The sequence below is a fragment of the Notothenia coriiceps genome, unplaced genomic scaffold (genome assembly GCF_000735185.1).
Source record: "Notothenia coriiceps isolate Sejong01 unplaced genomic scaffold, NC01 NC01_scaffold00036511, whole genome shotgun sequence".
NCBI classification, from domain to species: domain Eukaryota; kingdom Metazoa; phylum Chordata; class Actinopteri; order Perciformes; family Nototheniidae; genus Notothenia; species Notothenia coriiceps.
The window spans coordinates 470,314-489,255 of NW_011369212.1; the positions used below are offsets into that span (position 1 = coordinate 470,314).

At 40.5% G+C, this 18,942-nt stretch overlaps 1 protein-coding gene across 1 annotated transcript; it reads right to left on the reverse strand.

Moving 5' to 3' along the window:
* Positions 1-5,324: 5,324 nt before the first annotated feature.
* wnt3a (wingless-type MMTV integration site family, member 3A) lies at positions 5,325-18,173 on the reverse strand. Its single transcript, XM_010792565.1, has 4 exons — positions 17,805-18,173; positions 12,663-12,904; positions 6,755-7,020; positions 5,325-6,668 (listed from the first exon to the last, which is right to left on the reverse strand). Exons 1-4 carry the CDS (start codon positions 17,873-17,875, stop codon positions 6,189-6,191), a joined length of 1,059 nt encoding a protein of 352 aa, XP_010790867.1. The 5' UTR covers positions 17,876-18,173; the 3' UTR covers positions 5,325-6,188.
* Positions 18,174-18,942: the final 769 nt, after the last annotated feature.

Consider the following 18,942-nt stretch of genomic DNA (forward strand, 5'->3'; position numbering starts at 1 on the left):
AACACAGAGGGCTCCCTTACTCTTCCTAAAACTGAAGTCAGGCCAGTCAGTTGAGTAATTGAATGCATAAGCATGCATGTGCATTCAACACACACCTGCACACCGTATAGAGCCTAAGTACGTCCCCCATATCATCCCCCTAGTTCCCCCCCCCCTAGTTTGACTAATGTTCTCTTCTAAGTACAGAGGTGGCAAAAAGTCCTTTGTTGGCTTCAACAATACAAACATGCACTTCAAACAGGGATAAGGCTGCTTGACAGGTGCCACATCTCTTCAGATGATGGTTGTCCTCTATAGAAATCTTACAGATCACCCATCATCCTCATTCATGGTAGGTGACACACTTCACACGTTCCCCTCCCTGGCTGTAAAAGAGAACATGTCTGCTGAAGATGTTAAGATGCTTCCATCCGAGAACGGTTTGTGTCGACACAGTTATCTGTAGAACATTATTTTGTCTGAGTGTAGTGTGTCTAATGTTACAAAAGAGGCAAAAAAAAAGTGATTAGTATTGTGTGATAAACAACACATTCGTGGATCTTAAGTTAGAATTTAATGGAAGTGTTGGGTAAAGGTGCGAGTGTTGTCAGGATCTATTTATTTAGAAAATAGAAGTGAGAAATATCACTTGCAGGCCATATGAAAACAGAAGAAATGAGGCAAATTAAAGTCATTTACCGCGGGGTTAGTTTGCATTAGTATAATTTGAGTCAAATACAGTAATAACATGGGACAGTTTTTCAAATGAAAGCTGGCAATATGCTCAAATTTTTCTACGCAATATTTATTTATACAAATATTTTATTTGTAATAATCTTACGATCTGGCAGGTCCGATGTGTTAAATGTCTTAAATACATGTACTGAATCCAAGGGAATGATCTCATTTCAGACAGAAAACACATAGACATCAAAAGACAGGCTTCAAAGTCAGTAACATAATGAAATGCCCACACACTTCTCTGTAGTGCAACTTTAGCTCATCACCTTTGCTGTGTTTGACCTAGAAACAAGAAGAGCTTTGAGAACGACATTCTTTAAAGCTGCAGTCAGCATTACAGCTGCTCTCTGATATATCAACTTTTAAACAACTCTGCTTTCGTCATGCAGATAAAACCTCAATTCAAACATAATAGCTATCAATCCTAGTCTGTATGTTTGTTATAAGTCATTTTCATCTTCACAACATCAAAAGACCTCGGGAAGAGTGAAAGCTGGCTGTCACCAAGTGTTACTTCTGTAGGAGTATTTGAATCATGTCATCTGAGTGTGGGCCTTTGCACCACCCCACTGTATGCCGCTCTGCCCCACAACAACAACTCTGCATTATTTAAATGGTCTCCTGTGAATGTCAGGGCGAACCTCAGGACATCAAATAAAAAGAAGGACACTGATTGCAATTAGTTTCATTGTCTCCCATTTATATGGTTATTGGGTGGTGCCTCTCGTCGCGTCAAAGTTCTCACAGTCAGGATGCCATCTCTCTCACTGCAGCCACCTTAGCTTCTTCTGGCAAGTATCTGCTAACAAGGTTCATCTCACTTGGGTGACAAAGCTACTAGGTGGGTCTGGTCTGAAGGGAAGGGCCCATTTCCTTCAGCCAAAAGAAAGCGTTGCTGCAGGGCCCAGAGTTTCTGTCCATCCTGTGATCTGTTTCATGTTTTGTACTTGTTTTCTCCCATTCAGATGGTGTGAAAAGTGTCAAAGGTCGAGGTGTGGAATGAGCTTCTGACAGCCTCCCAGTCACTAAACCAAACCTGAACCTGGCTGGCTCCCAGGGCTTTATACACCACAGAGTCTTCAACAAGTCTTTATTCATTTCCCATCATGAGGCAGGATTTAAATGCCATTGCATTTTTTTTATGAATGTCTGGAAAAACAAGTATTCCAAAGTAATGAGTTTCAGTCATTGGACAAACTGTGAAAGAAGGCTTAAAATATAGAATGATGTGGGGGTGGGCAGACTAATGAATCCACATGAATGAAAACGGAAGGGCATCACTTTTTGTGGTGCTTCCACTCTGGAGGGGGTGTGTATCAATCTTTCTTTGAGATAATGGGGTTAGATAGCAGTGAGACCTGGCCTCTGGTGGTGACATTGTTGCACGGCTCAAAGACTATCAGGGGTCCAGCGGCTGAGCTGGAGCACCGGTGGGCTCTATTCACATCCAACCCCTAATCTATCTTGAGATCAGGTCTTTCTCTTCTACAAAGCTCCATCTATTTCTTAACTCTCATCGCATTTTTCTTCTCTGGTATTATTGTTTCTCCAAAAAGCACAGTTGGCTTCTGCAGTCTCTCAGGAATCACATTATAAGCCCAGCTTTATTTTATTCTTCTTTCGTCAAATGTGGATCCACAGCCCATGTTTGGGCATTATGGCCTAAATCTATTAGTCTTCACGACTGACAACTTGTCCATATTCTGAGTGCGTGACTGTGATTAGATTTCACATTCATTCAGGCATCAGCATTATCCGTGGCCGTCTGCAGACACAGTCTTGCAGGCGATTATGGTATTACACATGGGAACTTCGTGGCTGTGTCTTCTGTGCTCGCTATAGGCTTACCTACATACATGCCATGAAAAGGGTTCAAAGCTTGTTGACCTGTCAGTATAGTGGTCTAATTGCTTCTGTTTATCTTGCCAAACATATTTTATTTTGATGAGATTTTTGTTTTGTTTTAAGGATTGCCAACTGTTTGAGTCAGCTGAATCTGAAACGGGGCGGCTGTGGCTCAGTGGATAGAGTGCTGGACTTCAAATCAGGGGGTAGCAAGTTCGATTCCCAATGCAGTCAGCATGTTGTTGTGTCCCTGGGCAAGACACTTCACCCCAAATTGTTCCTGTGGGGATTGTCCACAGTACTGAATGTATGTAAGTCGCTTTGGATAAAAAATAAAAAAGACATGTAATGAATCTGGATTCACCACGTATCCCTAAAATTAGCATACTTTGAATCAGTAAAATGTAAAATACAGTATTCTGTTGTCTGAACTATCTTAATCTCTCACAATTGAGATCTGCAATGCATTTATGAACTTGTTGAGTGCATAAAAAGTCAAAAGACATTGCATGACCATTGCATGACCTGGACACTGTTGCCATTATTATGTACCACTAATTCAGTGAGGGTACTCCTAAACAATTCATTTTAGAAGTTTCAAACACAGACTTCAACCTTTTACCATTGCTTTGCACCCTTCAGAAGTTGAGTTTGTAACCTTTGTTTGTAATCCTAAAAGCAGCGAACACTGTGTCATTGCGCTTGTTTTAATTGTCAAAGGCATCTAGAGACTGAATAATGTTACCTACTTATTTAACGTTGCCCGGTTGTCTTAAGGTTCATGTTATGTGTATGATACTGGCCCCAGCGTTCAGGAGCCTTCTTTCAGGTCCCAGAGTTCAGTGATCCATCAGTGGCTGTGTTTATTTTTTGGCACTCATCATTCGCTGAAATCCACATCATAATGTATCACACGTGCACTTCATTCATAGATAATAGAACAAGTTTGGTTGTTTATGTTGCTTTATTTTGGTGTTACAGAGTTAACTTTAGAAATCTACTACAGGCAGTAAGACAAACGAGGCCTGTGTGCAGTCAGTGAAAAAACAGAGATGAGGTAAAAAGGCTACAGCGTTACAAGTCACAACACTGTTTAAAAAAAATGTATTTTGCAAATATATACTTTTACTTACTAATATGTACATAGCATAAAATAAATAATTATAAAAAAACATCAAATTTTAGAAATCCATAAAAACACAAAAAACTAGTTTGTACAAAACTTTGGATTTTAAGAAAAAATAAGCAAATTGTCCACACAAGCAATCAATCACAAATTAAGTTTACAGTAATAGAACCACTATAACAGGTCTTGTACTAATAATGGCTGCTGTGTACTTTATTAAGATGACTTAAAATGTGAAACTGATTATGGCTGCTCATGTATATTTTCAGTCAAGATGAAGAGTCATGGTGGGCAATGAAAATATACATGCCTGAGACGTAGCATTACATTGGCTGTAAACAATAACTTATCAGTAACTTTACACATTTATAGTTGAAGTTATCAGTGAAATGGCAGGCGGCGCTTTCATAAACATTCTGTTACTTGTCTCATCTTTCAGTAGTTTTTCACTTTCCAAATAAATAAATACTTTGTTGTATTTCTTTTCAAATGAAGGGAGGGCAACATAAATCATCTTTGCTCTGATGTTTAGCATGACTACAAAACCATATGCAACTAAAATAACATAAACTCTATTTTGGTCTATTTGGTTAAAATGGGAATTACTGTATGTAACAATTAGTCAGAACTTCACATTTTTTTCTCCAAACTACATATGATAGGTTTCTTTCACAGAAAGAATCAAATACATGCAAGAATACACAATGAACACAAAAAGACAATAACATACTGTATGTAAGGACATCAACACACACACATACACAATCACATACACACAACATATTATCATTATTTAGCAGCATTAAAATAAGGGAAGAATTGATCGTTTCAGTGATGCTGCTTGTTGTTTAAGTTGGAGAACCATAAGCCAATGCTGAGAATCATCTCATGCACAAGTTTTGGTGAGGATTTTTACCACGACTGCAAACTAAACTGCATTATACAGAGCTCTTATGATATAGCCTATTTTGTTCTTTCTTTGCCATTTGTGTTGTTTATGCTGGGGAGTTCAGAATGGATCTCTATTCCATCAAATACCAAATAAAAGAATGTTATATATGTGTAAATAAAACAAAAATATAGTGGGAGTATCCCTTTTATAAATAACAGCTTTCCCCACATCCAGTCCCATGAGACATTGCTAATACTGATAAAAACAAGGAGAACATGCTTCATATTTTTCAACAAGTGCTGACCTTTCAGATTTATTTACAGCCGTCTGACTACCGCAGACGCACAGGGTTTCACTTTCTTGTCTTTGGTCACAACTGTTGGTGTTTTTCAAAGCATTGTTACTCTTAAAAGGTGGGGTAGATAATTTTGGAGAAACCAGCTCGAGTGCGCTAGAATTTGAAAATACACAGCCGGAAAAAATCTGCCACTTCCTTACAGAGCCCCTCCTCCAACACACACGAACGCGCACATGACCAATGAGGGCACGAGATAAGTTTGTGCACAGATGGAAGGCTGACAGGCAGGTAGGCCATCCAGTTACTTTAGCCGGGCCGGCTCAAATGATTGGTCGTGCTTTTTACAGTACTACGGCTTCCAGAGATGACATGTTTTTATGGATTTTTTGTCAAAGCACTTCAGATATTCATTGCTATCGGGATGTTAAGAGCATTCCATGGAATATAACAAAAAGTGTATCTCAAGCCGGTTTCTCAAACTTACCTATCCCACCTTTAAGAAAAAGCTTCCAGTGTTTTTAGGTGTTTCCGGAAATGTGTATATTCTTGTTTTGAAATTGTTCAGTTGATACGGCTCATATTGTCATTGAAAGCAAATATTAACTGGTTAGCTTAACTAATTTGAGCACATGTAAACACATTGCAGCATAATAACTACATTCACTCAGGTGCAAGTGCATTCTTACCCAAACATCAGTAACATATTAACACTATTAAAAAAAACTCACTCACACAACGACAATGTTAGTTTTCAGATATACACATACATATACAGTTGAGGAGGAGAATGCATGCTATTGAGTGTCATGTAAGTTGGCAACATGTTGGAAAAAAACAACTTATGAATAAACATAAGAACATGTGACACTTTCATTGTTTGCCCCATTGACTTGAAAGTATTGGCAGTGCTGTACTATTCTTAACAAATTAACTACTTGGAATACAGGAAAGAAAAAAAAATCACCAATATGGTGTTTGTCAATCAGCCCACAGTTCTCCTTTCCTACATCAGTACATCAGAAGTCTTTCGTCATCGCTAGAGATATCAACATTGTTGTCATCATCGCCATCATATCAGTTCACATGAATGGCGCTTTATGATGTCAACATCTAATCAACACTTTCAGTTGATCAAGGCAGGGACTGGCTCTTTTCAGCACAAAGCACAAGGCCGCCTGCCACTGGAGTACATGCACAGGTCGCACAGCTTTACAGTCTCTTATGTCTTGTAGATAAGTTGCTGTATTTGTGAATCGGCCAACTGAAGTCTTTCAATTTTGGTGAGAAAAGACAGGAATCATATGTCCTTATTTGCAGGTGTGCACGTCGTAGACTCTCACACACTCCTGACAGCTGACGTAGCAGCACCAGTGGAAAATACAGTGACACTTCTCCTTTCTCTTTTCAGTCCTTGTGTTATGACCTCTGCCGCAGCACAGCAGGTCACACCCATCTATGCCATGGGACGTCAGGTTGCAGATGCGATCACGGGTGCCGAAGGAGCCGGTCTCAGGATTGGGGTCACAGAAATTGGGTGAGATTTCATAGTAAACCAGGTCGCGCTCTGTTGGGGGTTTGAAGTAGTTGTATTTTGGTCTCAGGGTCTCGACCCATCCACGGGACTCCTTATGTTTCTCCACCACCATCTCTGATGCGCTGTCATACTTATCCTTCATGTAGTCGCCAATAACTCTGAAGTCAGGCTGAGACCACCAGCACGTCTTGACCTCGCAGCTTCCTGACAGCCCATGGCACTTACACTTGAGAAACATGTTGTCGTTGAGGGACTAAGGATAAAAAAAATTAGGTGTCAGTGAAATATCTGAAAGAAGAAGAAAATCAGTCAGCAAAAAGAGCATTTTAGGAAACTCACCATTCTCCCTGCCTCATTGTTATGGCGGTTCATGGCTGAGCGTGCATCAGGGCGATTCTCCCTCGCATCAGCAAACTCCCTGGACACCATGCTCCCAAAGTCCACATCCTCGCTGCATCCACCCCACTTCCATCCCTCACCAGGGGGGCCCTTGTGGCGTGTGTCACATCCGCAGATTGTGGCTGAACCATCAGCGCAGGCACGGGTCACTGCAAATGCCACTCCCGCCGAGGCAATGGCATGAACAAATGCTGACTCTCGAGTAGCTGAAAAGAGAAGTTTGAGTATCTGTAAGTGAAAAGTTAACATCTTGCAAACGGATGTCACATACTGTAACTTGTCAATGATTGTTTTTAGGATTTAATTCAATTCAACTATCAATTTATAGAGAAGTTGTCCTGTAATTGCTAGAGAATGGTCACAACATGTTGATTTCTGCTTGTGTTTGGTCTTGTGTGATTCCATGAGAAAAATGTTTCAACGCAGGCCAACAAGACAATTCAAACAAACTAGACATGCTGCGATTTCCATTAATATCGTTGCCTTTAGGTAGTATCTACCGAGATAAGATATCTAACCGAGTTTGTGGTCAGTCAGCCCAGACATCAATCACCCTCTGAATAAGGCTAGCATGGCCTCTATGCTTCAGTTTGAAATAGCTAACTGATGACTCAGAGGGATCAGGATCTTCCAGAGAGTTGAGAGGAAGAGTCGGGGCTGACAGGCCTATAATTAAGAGACTCAATTAAGCTTTTGAGAGGTTAGGAAGCTGCCTCACACTGTGGGGACAAATCAGAGACACACACATGGAGATGGCAATGTAGTGTCCATATATGCGATATCAAACAACATTTCCTCGAGCAAGGAGACATTGTTCGCTCCCAGCTTTAACATTATTCATTATGACAAGGATTTTGCCCTGGATATGTGTACGTGTATGGTCTTGCACTATCTCAAGAAAAAATACCTAGAAACATGATAAAGAATATAGTAACACCAGGTGTATATACGAAATGTACAATCAGAAATTAAAGAAATGTAGAGAAAGGTGTAAGGATCAATAGTGAAATCTGGGGTTGTGTATCTGCATATGTGATTGTGTGTGTGACAAATACATAAATAAGCAGTACATGGTTCTGTCTAAAGAACAAAAACGACAGAGGGAAAGAACGAAAAGGAGTATAAAGCTAAATGTAGTAGGAGCTCCTCCCTTACAGCAGGTTCCAACCAGTTTGAGGACTAAAGGGCATTAGGAACAATGATGCAAGAGAAAGGTCTACTGGCATCCTCCACCACCCACTTCATACTGCTATTGTAAACCCACAAGGTAACTTATGTTCACAATACATTCAAACCTCTGCTCTCATTCCTGGCATCCCACTTACTCCATCCACCACAGATCATTTCACTTGAATATTGAATTATTTTCTATTGCAATCAAGGGGGGCTCTGGGCTGAAATATTTCGACAGTGATTCATAAGACATGAATCACAAAACAAACAAAGTATGACTTGTTAATTTTGGGGCTTCAAGTTAGTGGTGTCTGAGGTTATTACATTCATTTTAAATGTCAAGGATAGGAAAAAGCCTCTTCCAAGCATACAGAACTACATCAGTTTAATATCTGTTACACAACAATGTATCATCATCATAGAAATATAAATACATTTTCTGGAGTCACAAAATGTCAGTATTGATGAAAGGTGTGAAGAAATGTGGACCCAAAATGGTACCTTGGGAAACTCCTTTGGATATGTAACCTTATGGATGACCGGCAATAATTCTGTGGAGCATAAGGGGGTCGAGGAGTTCAATTGGGAGAGGAAAAGAGGATTATCTTGGGATAAATTGAGCAAAGGAGAATAATGGGGGCAAATTTAATATGTCCTAGTGTCCCTGTAGGTCTTTAAGGTCGTAGACTTTCTTTTGACCCTCCCAAACCCTTCAATAAGTCCTTGATTTCCATAAAAAAAGACTGGTGATGATGTAACATGTCTAATCCCCTCAAACTTCATCGAAGTATATTTCTCTGCCAAGCTATGATGATACTGTCCATGCAAACCTATATTTTGAAGTTGCTGAAATCTATTGTTTATAATATAACATAGTACTAAAATATTTGTGCTAATAGATAACAAAGATGTAATGGTTTATAAAAAAGGGTATTACTCCACACACCTCAAAACCAAAGTGTGAACCTTGTTCCATTTAGTTTTTTGTTGGAAAAAGTCAACAAAAGTTTAAGAAACAATTACATTTTTCATACAGTATGTTTTTGTCAATCTACTACTTCTGTATGAAGTGTGGTGTTTCACATAACCTTTACAGCGGTTATCAACACCTGTAACAGCACTTACTTGACCTGGAAACACCAGCTCTTACGGTACATTAGTTTCCCGTCTTTACTTGATTTTACGACCAATTTATGGCATTTCAGGACACTCTTACTCCAACAATGCTCCTCCACCAAACTTTGCCAGACCCTGGCAGGCCAAGTGGTCCCTACGACCTGCTGGGGGGTTGAATCCCCTATTGTGCTGCCACTGTCACGCTGTGTTAGTCCCACAATGGCCCCAGATATTTTATATGAAATTTGCCCTGGCCGGTGATTAGTGGGGACCAAGTTAAGTCATAGCAACAGAGAACTATGCATTGGCTGGACCCCGCTTGTCGGCAGACGGGGAAATCCCTATTCAAATGGTTTAATAAAACAATCTAAAGGGCGTGTGAATGGGGAAAAGCACTTTTTCTCCTGCTTAATCTCATGGTTGCGAAGATATTGTGCTCAGAGCAGTGCCCAGCAGGGAGTGGGGCTAAGGTCCCCCCATCAACTCCATTTACCACACCCCTTCTTTCTTTCTTGCCCAGAGTTAATGATATACTGGTGTGCTAGTTTCCCTCCCCCAGAATGGAGAGACATACGTCTCATGAGAAGCATCGACCTCTTAGCTCATCCTAAATAGTTACACTTTCTCATCCTCAGGTCATAGGTCACAGCCCACATCCCCTGACCTTTTCCTAGTTAGTTTAGTGGGGACTTAATAATTTAGGGTAATTTATCAGGTGAATTTCCTGGTGACTGCAGACAAGGCAGAGGTGACTAAGGAATTAGGTTCAGTCAGAGCTCCAAAAGTATGAAACCTAGCAATCCATTCCACATGCTTTGTATATTATGTAATAGGAGCTTCCTGTAAACCTCATTTACATTTAATGGTTTCAAGTAGCATAGTGATGCTGCATCTCTATACCTGTGTGGGTGGTAACACCTGTAAAATAGTGGCTGTACACTTTTTGTAGCAAAGTTGCCTTCACTAATTCTATGACTCATAAACTGGAGCATGATTATACCCATATAGTAGGTAGGTGTTCTGTAAAGAATGCAGAAACAGCTCTGGGATCGGCTCCACGGACTAAGAACACCTGCACAGCTTTCTATTACCTTTCATCACAGGCAGATTCCAGCAGTGCGTGTTTTGACATTTTAGTTAATGTAAATTAATGAGTGCTGACACAGACATAGCCTGGAGCTAGGGCTCGTGATTCGGGGTGTGGAGTGAGAGAGAAACATAGAGAGAGGATCAGGCTATGTGGAAGGGAGAGAGAACATCCACATAGGAGAAGTATGGGTCCATTTTCAAGGCAGGAAAAACGTAACTCTTTTATGTTTTGATGCATGAATTTTGGTAAGAGTGTGCGTGACAGTGTGCTTTTAGATCGATGAGTGTTTGTGTGTTTTCAAGCCAATGTCTGATTACATTTGGTTGTGTAAGTGATCCAAGCAGACACTAACACATTTTTCAATTCTATTATTTGAAACTAGTCTCAACTCAATTTACCGAATGGCCTTCCGTAATAGTCCATGTTTTTATTCTTTAAGTACTTATCCATTGCCTAATCCACCTCCGTCAAACAAACTTCTCATGTCCTCTGTGAAGATGAAGAGGGCATGGGCAGTGATGGGCTAACTGATAGGAACTAAGCCCCTGAAGCCAATAAAGGCGCCTACTCCTCCTTTCAGCTTTGGACCCTAAAAAGGCAGGAGGAAACCGACACACAACAGTCTGAATCGCAGACAAACAGACACCAGTGAGGACAATGGCCCTGTTGCACAGACAAACACCAGCATCAATCAAATCCAATGAAATGGAAGCCCTCTCCTACTATGCCCTATCAAAGGCCTGTGAGCCCCTGAGTCACTCTCATTGGCCTCTGACAAAGGCACTTAATCCAGCCACTTTGACCTCTCACATTATTAAGGGCCTCAGTGACCTTAATCCAATCAAAATGATTTACTAAAGCCCAGTAGCTGCCTCCTCTTTCCGCTCAGTACCCCTGCAATTTAGGCCTTGGAGGGGCGGCAACGGGAGCGATGTGGTGGCATTTTGCACCACAATAGGGCTTGGATTGAGAACCCCTATCGTTAGCAACCTACTTGAGCTCAAGCCTCTTCTATCAACTGGCTCAGGAGTTTATTAAAAGCAATTGCCCTAAGTAACCTCCAACCCCCTGCGTTTGCATCAATCTTCTGTAAACTAGGTGACAGGTTAAGATCTTCGACCCACAACCCTTATGTTTGACGCTCATTCTCAATGTTGGAGCCTGTAGCTCATTTTAGACTTAGGCAGAGGAGACAAAAAACAAAAAGGAAAGACAAAAACCTAAATACCTTAGTAACAAATGTGTCTGCTGTACTCACATGAGGAATTAAATGAATACTTTTTGGAAATGCCCTCATTTACTTTCTTACAGAGAGTTGACGACAAGATTGATACACTCACTTGTGTCTGTTAAATACGAAGCTAAAGACAGCAGACATTTAGCTTAGCACAAAGACTGGAAACCGCTAGGCAGGCTCTGTCAAAAGGTAACATAATATGCCTCCCAGCACAGTGGGGATTTCTGCTGCCTGAGCCCATAAGTAGACCAGACTTGACATACACTTAAAAGTCCTAATACATAATCACAGAATCTAATGGGAACAATTTATTTTGAAAAACTCCGGTTCACAGTCTTGTGTAAGTCACTTCAAAGGATTGTGCAGCAGAACAATCACAGGGGGTTCCCTCCTAAAGAAAACTCTAACAAGACAGAACTCACTCTTCTAATTGTGTACATTATTTCAGGCATACAGGCTGCTCAGAGCTTGTTCAGTCCAAGCTATGTTTAAACAAGGATTTGAACGAGCATAATGAATGATGCACACAGGGAGTGCAGCTTTTGTAATGCAAATACAAGACGGAGAGAATATAGATTTGTTAATGGAAAAGTTAATCAACATATATAGAGATATATTAGGTGGCTTTCTATTTTTCAGTTCTATTCTTTTTTCAGCAGCTTTGAAGAACTAACTTGTAAGAAAGTACCATAAATATAATTTGGGGACAGTAGGGTTTCACTAAAGAGGTTTGGTAGGTATACACATGCCTTAACTAATAGCATTACCCATTACACTTCTCCACTATTTACATATAAATAGGTCTTGCATGATTTAACTATTGGCCTATTAATTTGTTTGTTAATTTGTTTGTTTGTTTAAGACATATGTTGCTCTCGTATTTTCATATTTGCTTGTGGTTATTGAGATTCTTTCTCAATTAAACACTATTTATCGGCAAGTGGCACTTTTGCAAATGCTGCAGAAGACTGATTTTGTCTAATCTTTCAATCCTGGTATCGGAAAACCTGAATTTGGTTGATTACTTTAACGATTGTTAGTCATATGAGATATGAGTCAAGTAAACCACAGTTGATTGTTCCAAATCAAAATACCAGGGAATCTTTTGGGGGAGTTAAAACCTGTATATTGGCAGCCTGAATGATGTACACTGACAGGTTATTTGCATGCATTTTATGCTAATGTTAAAGAGAGCAAGATGCAATGCACATGTCTTTGATGTGTTACATTACCTTTATCTAAAACTGGCCCAAAAATGGCCAGATTGTCATTGACGGTGGTGCAGTTCCAGCGTCGGCCTCTGAACTGGTGCTGGCACTCCTGGATTCCAATCTTCACCCCCTCGGCCACACTGGGCATGATTTCCACGTAGTTTCGGCAGAAGCGCAGCTGCTTGGGCACCAAACCCGGGATACTGCCACAGAGGATGGGTTGAGTGCCCAGTGAAGAGTACTGGTGGCCCACTGCTAGTGACCTACAATGAGAGGGGAAATCACATTGTTATGATTGCATTGTCTCCGTCTATCTTTATCCATTGACTTAACAGAACCCAAGAGGAAGACTAATTTCCCTCTCCAGGTGCAGTGTAATTGAGCGTCTGAGTTTGATTGTGTTTGTTTGCTGTATCAGATGCTACCATTAGGCGTCCATCCTTTATCCCTTCAACTACCCTCTCTGCAGACACCTGGCCTTTGTGTGAATTGAAATTGCAGCCCTGCTGCCACAGAAGCAAGCAGCGTTTCTGTCTAAGATGAAAGTCCACAATGCATCTAGAGGTCTTCATAGACCTTAAGCTGACAACTTGGGAAACTACACCTTGTTATTAACTGTCCGCACACTTAACAGGGCTTCGGCTTAGGGTAATAAGAGTGCAAACCCTACATTGAAACTTCAGAGAGTGTATTAAGTGTAACACATAACCCAACCCCCCTCTTCCTTTGAGGAAGGTATTCTGGGATACAACAAGTGCAAACTTGGTTCACTGATTACATCTCTCCGTCTCGTTCCCTTGTGCTTTCTCTCTGTCTTTCTGTCTTTATTTTCTATGTCCTCTCAATTAGGACTTTTAGTGACTAGTAATCATAGAAATGGGATATCCATTGTATCATTGAATAGTATGTCATTTAGCTCATTTTTACAAAACATTTTGCTGTTCTGTGCTTGTACATGACCATCTGTTGGCTTTTCCACATCACAGAAAGCTTTATTGGCTCAAATTAAAGGTGAGTAATTGGTTTGACTTGCAAGCAAAGCCTTTTTAAAAAGAAACATTTAAATGTCAAGACATTATTGTAATTAGACGAACAAACACATTTTCTTTAAATCCATGACCCGCTGACCGGAGAGCTTGAGGTTCTTTTTAAATAAAATGTCAGTAAAATCAATATCCTGACAACTTGATTATTTAATAGCAGAGTGCCTATTATCCTTGGCAAGGGTAGCAACAAAGTAGCTTGTTGGCAATCGAGACAAGTCTACATTTCATTGCAACTGTCTATTAAACAGCGAACACTGGCAGCAGTATGCTGATCCTCCCTGAGTGATATGGGCTTGATAATAGTTACTGTAGCTGTTGCACAAAGGCAGAGCCAGGGCAGGTGTGCAGTCTCTTGCCGCTCAGTTAGCTCGCTCTCCGTTGACCCGTTCACTGTTGTTCAAGGACTAATCGCTGATCACAACAAGATTACTGAAACTCCTGACACTGGCCTAAGGCTGCTTTCTTTAAAGGCTCACAGTCCAAGAAAAGATCTCCTCAGCCAACTGACCCCTGGCTGACCACTTCAGACGGCAGAAAAACAGGATGACCTTGAAGACCTCCAATATATAGGGAAATGTGAAGGCTGGATGAATTTCATTTTCAATATGGCACGTTAATGCTTTCTGTGGTTAAGGTGTTTGTAAACCATTTGCTGAGAGTTAACCAGTTATTTCTCCCGGGCAAATATCAGAGTTGCCTGTCACACTGGTTTTCACAGAATATTTTGTCTAATTTCCACAGGCTAGACCGCTCTAGTTAATTATAAAAGAGTGGTTTAGTAAGCAAGCAAAGGAAAATGGGTCCATAGGAAGTCGTATTTGTCTGCAGTTTGTCTGCAACATACATCAGTAAACAAGCACTGGCCTCTCTTTGGCCCTCTCTTCAGTCCATACACCCTTAAGCGCATATTTCCCAGCATTAACCTGAGTCTACATCCCAAACTGGTATAGACTTTGGTTTGCCTAACACGCACAAATTCATAAGAGGATCATCATTGGGAGATGTTTACTGTGACTCAAGGCAGGTGAAACAAGCGCTGCAGGCCAGCATTTTTTACAAGTAGTACTCCTACTGTCAGTCTGGTATTGAACCTCCTCTGCTTCCTTTTCCTCCATGTGACGCCCCTGAGGTTTAGATGCCATTTCCATCAACTCCATCATTAACAAAGGCTTTTGCACAAGTGAATGAGCTCCAAATGAATCTCATCAGCAGAACATAGTGCAGAATAAAGGTCATGTGGGAGTTTCCTTTTGACCAGAGTCTGTAATGAGCCTTATTACTCATCAAGACTACACCTGTGAGGGTCTTTTTACATGATTTCGGCTAGGTCATCTACCTGTGTCACACAAACCCTCATGAGTCAATGGGCTTTGATTGCTCTACTCACGCAAGTCTGTCTCAGCGGGGCTGAGTAATCCATGCCACCTCTTCCTGTGTTAGGAAATGGCCTAAGAGAGGGGGCAGGGCATGTTCAACCGGGGGTGATTTATGTTTTTTTCAAAGGAGCTGTTTTAAAATGGTGAATACTAGCCCTGACAAATATTTCCACTTAAATGCTGGTTTTGGCATATATGAGTGCTTTGATACACTTTGTTCTAATTCATGAGAAAATCATTCTTCAAAGCAGCTGCCCTCCAAAGAATCAAACTGTTGGCATAAGTGGTCAAAAAAGAGGTTTATGATATCAAATAAACATTTTAGTTAAAATTGTTTTAAATAAATACTTAAGAAAAGAATATTCAATTTGTGTTATAGTATGGCTTTCCCCCTCTCATCTAAGTGTATCCAGCACAGGTTTAATGCATATTTCAGCAAGCCCAAGCAGGGTACCTTAGAATTACCACTTTACTCGTGGGCCCTGGGGCCTTGGAGCCGACTTTGACATCAAGAGAATATGTTTGGGAAAAGGAATGTGCGGCAAGCTTTCACCTCCAGGTATTTATCTTCTAAGGTGGGGTGGACTAGGGAAGGGGGCGGCGGGGTGGCGGGTGCAGCCAGGCTATGTCATGGCAGGTCGAGTAGAGACAGACATGAACCTGTCTTAGTACAAATCTAGATCTCCAGAGAATAGTGTGGCACAGAGGTTGAGTGTGATGCAGCTCCGATGGCCACTTGAAGCAAAGTTTAGCATAGCCTGTCAGCAAAACATCACAGGTTGCTTTCCACTCAAGGGAAAGCTCTTAGATAGCTGACACGCCGTTTGGAAACAGAGAGACAATGAAGCTGTACTGAGCGCAATCCAAAGGGAACCACGTTATTTGACTTGGGATGAGTTGCTATGTAACAAAAAACACATCAGTAGCCTCACAAGAAAAAATCAACAACTTTAGTATTACGTCAAGAATGTTCAACTCAAAGTGACTTAATGTGCTACTTCTGCTGTCAAAGATTGTTTGTACTGTTGATACAGCAAACGTACTCCTGTTGGGTTTATTTGCCGCTCTTTTGCTCCTGTAGTTACAGTCTTCGATAAAAGACCTGACCCACCCTCCAATATCAAATCATCAACATATAAGTGAGTTCTTGACTTGCTGCAGTTTTGCAATGACAGAATGGAAACCTGCCATCCATTGTGTCATTCAAAACTGGCTCCACAAAAAAAAAGCTCTTTTGGAGATGAAATATAAAGCCCCTCTTTTCTCTGTTGAGCAGTGTGCACAAGTGTGTCAATCAGCAGGCCTAAAACATGGCAACGCACACACTGGCATCAACAGAAAAAATTGCAAAAGATGCTTAACAGGTGATAAAACACAAAAAAGAATGTAGACAGCAAGCTGGAGGAGTACACAGTGTAACTGGATGCACTCACTTTTAAAACCAGGACTTTGGACTGGTTTGGGTTGGATTTTTTCCACCCACTGTTTTATCAGGATTTCCTTCCAGCTGTGCATGTAATTAGTTTCTCATCAGTATTACCACCAGGAGCCCCATTAAGGGAAGTAATACGGTAAACCCAACATCGCAGAAAAGCAGACTATTTAAAGATAGAAAATAAAATAGCTCTAGTAAGACATTTGTTATTAACGTGTAAAAGCTGATGAACATTGTAAGACCAAAAAAAGACAACTGAACTAAATAGTATAGTTTTTTCTTATATGAGGAATTAGGATGCTGCAACATTTATATTGCTCCAGTGCCTTTTCTGCAGAAACTCTGTTCTTCTGTGTGATTAAAAACTGAAATAAAATGAAAGGACATCAGATGCTGATTTCCGAAGACATTTGAAACAGAAGGAAACTGATGGGAAAATCATTAGCCCATACCCACAATGTCCATTACAGCAAAAGCTGCAATCACACTTAAAACTGTTGAATTCGTTTCTTCGACCTTTAGTTAAAAGTGCATAAGGTGTCCTAAGTCTGATAAGAAAACATACGGTATTGTATTTCAAATGCTATGCTGGTTATCCTCATGAAATTACTTTAAATATTATAAATCACTCAAAGAATACACCATTGTTGGGTAACATTTCATATTTGTTTGACCCCATACACAGACGAGTGGACGCGCACACACACACACACACACACACACACACACACACACACACACACACACACACACACACACACACACACACGCACACACACACACACACACGCACACACGCACGCACGCACGCACACACACACACACACACACACACACACACACACACACACACACACACACACACACAAACAAACACACACACTTGCATGCACACTAACGTTGCACCTGCTGCACTATGAATTAAAAAATTGATCTAAGTCAAATTGCATCGTTAATGTTGAAAATGTCATAGTGCATAGTATTAAAAAGTAAACATTGAATTAATGAAGAAACTTGTTCTTTCGTAAGTTGTTTTGGTTTCTACAGGTCTGTTCTCTGCTATTGTGTTCAAATAAAATCACGTTTTTCGCTCTTTTATTGCACTTTTTATCTTTAGCACCTAAACGCTTTTGTTAAACGTCTCTAAACTTTACTATTGGTGCACATAAATGTTCCGCTGCTGTCAGAAACGAAATAAAAACCATAACCACACTGACACAAAAGCGGATCATCAAATTATTATCAACATTTTAAAATAACATGTCACCATTCGTTCGTTCAGGGATATAATGAATACAAAACTTACCACCAGATGGGATAACTTGCCATGACATGCGTAAGCCCACAGAGCAACAGGAAACATCCAAGGTATATCATCCTTAAAGTTTCTCTAAAACTTCTCCAGCAGAAAGCCTACATGCGCGCTCCTACGCGCACTGCGATTTTAACTGAAGATTGGACAAAAATGAAAAACGAATCTGCACCGGTGGATTTTTATTTCTCTCCTCCAAAAAACACTGAGGGAGAATCTATCTTTCGCGACTACTCGTGGCAGAACTCGGGAGCCAAATATTAAAAGTTAAAAGCTGCTTGCGTTTTTAGGACCCAATCAGCAGGTATTGCCAAAGGGGGAATTCTGATGATATGTTTCCTCTGTTGCCTTGTCAGGCAGTTTGAACTCAGACAACAGAATGAGCTAATTTTAAGATGTGTTTTAGTGCTCATTGAGAATTCGTCGCATTAGCATGCAGTGTGTGTGATATATAATGTTGTTTAAAGGAGAGAGGGAGGGTCTGAGGGGTTTTAAATAGACATCGGAACCCCTGTGGATTGCGTAGCTATAACAACCTGTCCGGATTTCACTCCCTGGCTTGAAGCTTCTAAAATGCAGAAATAAATATGTGTGAATTGCTTGAGACCATTATTAAGGTCTGCAGTCCTTTATTTGTGCCTGCTTGCCATGAGTGTAAAATTAGAAGTTGAGGATTTTTTCCTAAGGACTGAATACACACTGAATTCACTAAAACTACAGCGCTACATGTAAATAGATTTCCCACCAGAAATCCTTAATGGTTTTGCCATCAATTGCATTTATTTAATGTGTGAAATAAAAACTCAAGTATTTCGCTCTCTGCCACTACATTGTAGGATCTATAAATTACACTGTAGAACTGTAGACTGTAAAAATGTTAAAACAGTGTTCTTAAAGTGGCATATTTTGAGCATGAATGCAACGAATTTTCCTCACATGGTAAAACTTCCTGCACTGTTATAAATGATGTTATCAGATATAAAAGTTTAAAGATAACTGTGCGATTAGCTGCCAGACTGTTTATTCCAACGAAATATTTGATAAAATTAGCTCACCACTGATTTCAAAAGGGAGACAGTCTGTTTCCCATTCTCAAAGTCAAGTGGCTGTTGATAGCTGATCTAATAGGAGG